The 7,227-nt window shown below is 39.2% G+C and overlaps 1 protein-coding gene across 1 annotated transcript in view; it reads right to left on the bottom strand.

Moving 5' to 3' along the window:
• Nucleotides 1-7,227, bottom strand: part of LOC115065364 — a 130,868-nt gene that overhangs the window by 12,045 nt on the left and 111,596 nt on the right. The window contains exons 69-72 of the mRNA XM_029546147.1: nt 6,508-6,561; nt 5,379-5,483; nt 3,887-3,940; nt 3,220-3,324 (exon numbers count right to left, since the gene is read on the bottom strand). Of these exons, the coding sequence (XP_029402007.1) occupies nt 3,220-3,324; nt 3,887-3,940; nt 5,379-5,483; nt 6,508-6,561 (318 nt within the window). The remainder of the gene's footprint in view (nt 1-3,219; nt 3,325-3,886; nt 3,941-5,378; nt 5,484-6,507; nt 6,562-7,227) is intronic.

The following is a 7,227-nucleotide window of genomic DNA, read 5'->3' as shown; positions in this document are numbered from 1 at the left end:
GGTCTGTGCCCGTAACAGGACTCCCCTGCCACTGAGAAGAAAGCATTGTCAATTTACCTTCAGGTAATTACTTACTCTGTTAAAAATCAATGTGTAGATGTTTTGTATAGAGCCCTGTATTAAATAAATGCCCTTATGTGATTCCTAAAAAAAAAAAAAGAATGATAATTTGTTTTTGTGGAAAGCATGACAGGTAGGAACATCTAAATATGTTGAATATTGAGTGGATGCGGGAAGTTTTTGTGGAATAGAAATAGAAAAAAAATCAAGAATTAAGGATGGATAAATTTACTTTTACATGCTGTTTGGATTGCTGGTGAAAAGTCTGTACATAAATAAGGATTTATTTTTAAATATAGGAGGTCTTTTTAACTCATGTCCATTTGACCAATCCGATGATGTCAACATCATTTTTACTTCTTTGTATATGAGTGTGCACATGTGCATGTATGTGGCATGTGGGTGTGCATTCACTCAGGTGCTTGTGTATGTGCAGAATGCACATGCATGTATGGATATGTGGAGGTCAGAGGTCACCCTCAGGTACTGCTCCTTAGTAGATGCCTACCTTGTTCTTTTGTGGACAGGGTCTCTCACTCAACCGGAAGCTTGCATATTAGGCTACGGTGGTTGGCCAGAGATTCCTGGACTTGTGGATTTTTTTAAAATGTTAATTCTAGAGATTGAAATTAGATCCTCATTCTTGTATGGCAAGTAAGTAATGTCTGAACTATCAATTTATTCCCAACTATTTTCAAGTCTTACTATGGATTCTTACATTCAGATTACTGCTGACTGCATGTTGAACTCTCACAGCTAGTAAGTTACAGTTTTCTAATACAATTTTTTTTTATAAATTCTTTCAGAATTTCATACATGCACACAATATATTTAGATCATCTTAACCCTCTACTTCTTCAGCTCTTCAGAAGTCACCCCTGCCCCTTTCAAGTTCATGTCCTTTAAAAAAAAACATTGAGTCAAATTTGTTTTGCCCATATACGTATGGTTGGTCTATCAGGGGCTACAGTCTTAACACCGACTCTCACTTCCTTAACATCCATCAGTTGTCAGTAGCTCCTCAACTCATAATCCCATCCCTCCCTGTGCTGGGATGTTGACTGTCTTGATCTTGGGCAGGCAGCCAGAGTGAGTTAATAAATATAAGATGCATTTTTAATAAACTAGTGCTTTTGTATTTGTGATGATTATTCTTGATGGCCAACTTGACTACATCTGGAATTAACTAAAATCTTCAGCTGACAGCCTAAATAAAGAACATGGACCAAGGAAGCTTGCTCTCTCTGCCTGCTTTCTCTATCCAGTCTTCACTGGTATTAGAGACTACTACTTCAGGAGTCCATCATCTACTGAAGACCAGCAGAAGCCTCCAGCCTCATGGACTGAACAGCTGCTGGTTTCTTGGACCTTCCATTGCTAGACAGCCTGGACCACAGCCTGTGAACCGTTCTAATAAACTCCCTTTATGTATGTATGTATGTACTAATGTATATATGTATGTATGTATGTATGTATGTATGTACTCATTCTTTAAGTTCTGGCCCTCTAGAGAACTTTGACTGATGGAGTATTCTTACAGACTGAACTGCGGAGTTTGATTTTAGGCTTGCTGTTCAGTAGCTTCATCCTTAACTAAATTGACATTTTTAATCATTATATACACTGACAAACTAAAAATGGAAAAGAGAGTTTTTCTCCATGAAAAAATTGGAGATTTATAAGGTTTTGGTTAAAGGCAGACTGATAAACCATTGTGTTGAATTTGGGATGGACGATTCTGAGAGGATTGGAGGAAGAATTAAAATCCAGACAGATCTTGTCTGCAAGTTTCAGATGAACTTAAAAAAACACATTGCCCTTCTTAAAAACTAAGTTAAATTGGGAATGACAAATGAGCACAGTTATGCAGAAGGTCCTCCAAAGAATATGTCTGCATTAAATTAACATGACCTTGGTCCTATATTTTTTTTTCACTGAAGTAAAAGTTTTAAGGTAAATATTTCATTTCATGATTCCTGACTAGAAATTATCAGACCAATTATTTGTCTTACTCACAAATAAAAACTTTACTCTCCTAGACTAAAACCTGTAAGTCCAGGTCTGAGGTAAAAAAGAGGTGACAGTTTAAACATTCTGCAGTAAGTAACTGATCCCACGCAGGAGAAAAAGGCTGTGGGACAGACAGCGGACCTAGGTTAGAAGTGTCAATTACTATAACTCAGGGCTGTGTTTAAATTGTTTTCTTATTGTAAGCAACACTAAGAACTTTGCACATACCAGTTTATGTAGCCGATGTGGTATATGTCTGAACTTTTCTATTGTGTTCTATGCAATCCCATTACGAACATTTAACCTGCTGTTTCTGGGGGAAGGGAATGGATGATCTCAGGAAAAGCAGGGAGGGAAGTGACTCTGGCATGATACACACCTGAGAATACAGGGCGGCATTAAAAGAAAGACTTCTTAAAGGTGCCGGGCTTGAGTACTTTATATCTAGCTACAGGAATTCTGCACTGCACTTCCGAACAGTTTCTTTCTTCTTTCTTTCTTTCTTTCTTTCTTTCTTTCTTTCTTTCTTTCTTTCTTTCTTTCTTTCTTTCTTTCTTTCTTTCTTTNTTNNNNATTTATTTATTTATTATATGTAAGTACACTGTAGCTATCTTCAGATACTCCAGAAGAGGGAGTCAGATCTTGTTACGGATGGTTATGAGCCACCATGTGGTTGCTGGGATTTGAACTCCGAACCTTTGGAAGCACAGTCGGGTGCTCTTACCCACTGAGCCATCTCACCAGCCCCCCCAAACAGTATCTTTCAACAGAGACACCTTGGGAGAAGCAGGGAACCAGTTCTCTTCCTTCGAACCTTTCACTCTGGTTTCTACTCCCCTACCATTCTCCAACTTAAAGTCTTGGCTTGATCTTGTGCAGCATCGGTTTTTTGTTTGTTTGTTTGTTTGTTTTTTGTTTTCTTTCTTTTTAATTCATAGGGGAAGGAACTGAATTACTGGATTTTAGATTAATAGCGATAAAGTTAAAGACTTTTTCTTCCTTAACTTCATATTCAGATTTTTTCTAAGCCTTTGAAACATCTATGATGTTTTCAAAGTCTAGCTAGACAAATTCTTGTTTTCAAGACTGGAGAACATCGAGAGGTTGGTCCAGCATCCCACCCACCCCAGAGCTGTTCACAATACTCACAGGTTCCCGTCAGTGTGTCTGTTAGATCCTCGAATTCTTTCTCAGTGATCTCAATCCCCATGTTTTCTAAAAACGTATCCAGTTTGTTGACATCAACAGTGGCTTCTAAGTAGATGGCAGGAAAAAAAAAAAACGCATTAAAGTTGAACAAGTCTAAAAGGGGTTATGAAGCTATACTGTTCTAGCATGTCTTCTCCTTAGTGACAGTTATGCATTTTATTATAATTAAAAAAATCACTGGTTTCCTGATATTATAATTACTATTTTAAGATAAATACCAAACTTTCTGTGTTGTTCAATAAGCAGGAGAATGAAATTCCCTCAGTTCTTGTGCTGGGCACAAGCAAAGGAACTGAACCATCTTAAGGAGAGCTAATGTTGACTGACAATTTGTAGAACAAGAAGTATTTTTGTTGCACATGCTTGCAAGTGATTGGTCTCTATTTAGGCCTAAATCTTTAGGTGAGGGACTTTACCCTTCATTTCTTTTTGTTCTAGTTAAAAGAACAGTTTCTCCTTGGGGCCCGAATGTGGGACTACCCAAGGAAGCCGAAACAGTTCCAGCACAGGGACGCACTTGGAGGATGTAGAATCTACGTTGGCATAAGTAAGGATACAGTAATGCACAGTGCAATAGTCTTAAAGGCCTTTTGATTTTGTTCCTTACCATCCAGGGATGTCACACCCTTCAACAACCTTTTCTGAAAAACCTTTTCATCATCTGTAAAAGAAGGGTCACAAGATAGTACACAACTTCTACTTCAAAGAAAAAGGAATGTAAAAACCTTTACCTAAAGAGCATTCAAATATACACAGAGTATACACAAACCAAAATGCTTGGCTTCAGTGGGGGTACATGGGTAAAACTCATGGTGAAGCAGCAATGAGATGTCTAAAATCCCCCTTTGTTCCTATATTATAAATGAGGAAAATAGTGGTCTTAACTGCTGCGTATGGGTGTTGAAATTATAACTTTTCTGGAAGGAAATTTGATACATAAACAAAATACCTTCCATTTCAACAACTAAGTCTCTAGAGACTTCAGGTTGTTTGTACAGATTTATCTATAAGGGTCTGAAGTTAAAAAAAAAGATATATTTATAGACAGGGTTCGAGAATACACGTTTCCAAGTTTTGACAGTAGGCACAGATTTGAGGAAGGACTGGCTATGTTTTACCTTTGCTAATTTGTATCCCCAAGATTTTCTATGGTCAGCACACATAATAACACCATGAAAAGTTACAAATAAGTCAATACAAACAGAAATATCACCCATCAATTAACCAATCATTTCATGTCTTAAAAGCATGAAGTACAAATCCATGAAAATACTGTGTGCTTGTCTTTGAGTTATGGGTTTGAATATACCTTGTGTTTCCCCTGATTTGTTTTTAGTTATCTTTCCTTTAAGAACGAAGCCAAGAAATCTTTTTGTAGCCTAGGGTGGGAGTCACTTGGTCTGAAGGCGCTTGCCTCCAAGCACTAGAGTCGAGTTGAATCTCCAGAACCTGAGGGACAGCCTGGTTACCCATACGGGCCAGCCCCAGACCACTGAGAGAACGAGGATGGCAACTGAGCTTGTCCTCTGGATTCCATGCACACACACACATATGCGTATGTCTGGCACACATGCCCACGCGTGGTTAAAAACATTCAGCCTTCCTCAATCTATAAAATCATCTTTTTGGTAAAGTACATATTTTATTCCTGCAGAACTGTGCAGCCTCACTATTTAGCTTTTTTTTTTTTTTTTTTTGGTTTTTTGAGACAGGGTTTCCTCTGTATAGCCCTGGCTGTCCTGGAACTCACTCTGTAGACCAGGCTGGCCTCGAACTCAGAAATCCGCCTGCCTCTGCCTCCCAAGTACTATTTAGCTTTTGCCTCTCTATTGTTGCTTCCTTCCCCACCTCTACTTGCTTACCCTCCCTCCATTCCTTCTACTCCACCCCCTCTCTTTAGAAAACAAATCCAGTGAAGGACTTTGGTAGTGCCTTGGTAGCTGAAAGACTTGATGACTTTTTAAAATTAAAATCTAATGAGATTTTATTTGTTATCACCATTCGGTTCTAATAGTTTTCAAGCATTTTTAGTTTGGGGATTTTCTTTACATAGAAAATCAAACTTCCTAACAAGCTCAGCCAGTCCTCACGAGGCTTACCATCCACCGGCAACGTGCTCAGCAATTTTGCTACTTCATCGGGATTGAGTTTAATACCATAGCGTTCCAAAACACTTTGAAGTTTATTTGTATCAACTTTCTGCCCTTTGAAAGAAAAGGAAAAAAATGGTTGATAGATGGTAATTTTTGGATCAGAAATAATGAAAATGCTGGCCCACATTCATACTCATGTTCACCTTCTCACACATTCCCAAGTCGGGCAAACATATTCCCAGAACATGGCCTTCTGAGACTCTTAGAAAAAAGACATCCCAACCCAGAAGAAAATCACGATCTAGAATGGGCCAGTAAGTCAGGCCTTCCTGTTCTTCCTCTATTTCTGTTAGATGTAATTATGACTAAAGCAGCTGGACTCACTTTAATCCTCTGAAATATCATCATCATCATCATCTTCATCATCATCATCATCATCATCATCATCCCCATCATCATCACATTGATACTTATGTAGATTCTAAACAAGAGCCAATTAACCTAAAAGCTCGCAGGGCCTAGAGATGGGGTGAAGTACCGAGGGAGAGTGGCTACAGGGAGGCAGAGGACAAGCCTTGGCAAAAGAGGGATAAGATGGAAGAGGGCGACAAGAAACCAGAACTGATAAGGATGCTTGTGTCTGTGAGTCTAGCATGTGGGAAGCAGAGGCACCAAGATCTCAAACCTGAAACCACCCTGCCACTACATAGTAAGTGCAAGGTCATCCTGGGATATATAGCAAGATTCTGTCTCAAGACAACTGAGAAAGATAGAGGGAAGGAGGGAAGGAAGGAGGAAGGGAGGGAGGGAGGGAGGGAATATAAATGCAATACTACTAGACCTCTTAGCTTGTGAATAGCTGATCCAAGGCCTCCACTAAAACACTAGTGAGAAAAAGCATGCTTTTGTCAGAAACCACAAAAAATATAATTCATTTATTAAATATCACCACCTCTTTGTATGGCTGAACTCTAAATCAAAGCCAAAGGCATAAGGAAAGTTGGATGCAAAAAAAATTTCATTATAAATATCTTAAGGATGAGCATTAATAAACTTATGATGGAATGGGGTTGGGGAGGAATCCAAGCACAGCACATTGCATTGTTAAAGTAAAAATGTCTTAGCTTTGTCCTACCTGTAAAGACTTTGGCTTCATTTATCACCCTTTTTACTTCTGCTTTATGGTTTTCTGTAAGACACAAACAGTTCGGACAGGAATATGACTCTGACACTGTGAACGCAATGTTGAGCTAAGGAGTCAGTTTGCTCAACTGCAAATTTGCTCAAGGAAACTTAGGTTTTTGCTGTGTCCTTCTGGAGAGTAAAGAGATAAAACGGAAGTCCAAATGATAACAATGAACAAACACCTGCCTGAGATGGGACCTGCCTGATGAACATAGGAGGAAATCCTAAGTTCAGACTAAAATAACCATCTACAGCAAACAAAAACAGTTTGAACAGAATCCTTATTAAATAAGCTGGTATTCACAGAGATTTTTTTTTTTCTTCGAGGCAGGGTTTCTCTGTATAGCCCTGGCTGTCCTGGAACTCACTCTGTAGACCAGGCTGGCCTCAAACTCAGAAATCAGTCTGCCTCTGCCTCCGGAGTGCTGGGATTAAAGGCGTGCGACACCACGCCTGGTGAGAATTTTAAACTTTGAGTAAAACTGTAACAATTGCTATTTACCAATCAAGAATACATGCACATAGCCGGGCGTGGTGGCGCACGCCTTTAATTTCAGCACTTGGGAGGCAAAGGCAGGTGGATTTCTGAGTTTGAGGCCAGCCTGGTCTATAGAGTGAGTTCCAGGACAGCCTGGGCTACACAGAGAAACCCTGTCTCGAAAAACCAAAA

This window comes from Mus pahari, chromosome 14 (genome assembly GCF_900095145.1).
Source record: "Mus pahari chromosome 14, PAHARI_EIJ_v1.1, whole genome shotgun sequence".
Classification (NCBI taxonomy): domain Eukaryota; kingdom Metazoa; phylum Chordata; class Mammalia; order Rodentia; family Muridae; genus Mus; species Mus pahari.
Note: the sequence above shows the minus strand (reverse complement) of the source record. Positions and strands in the feature narration are given on the sequence as shown.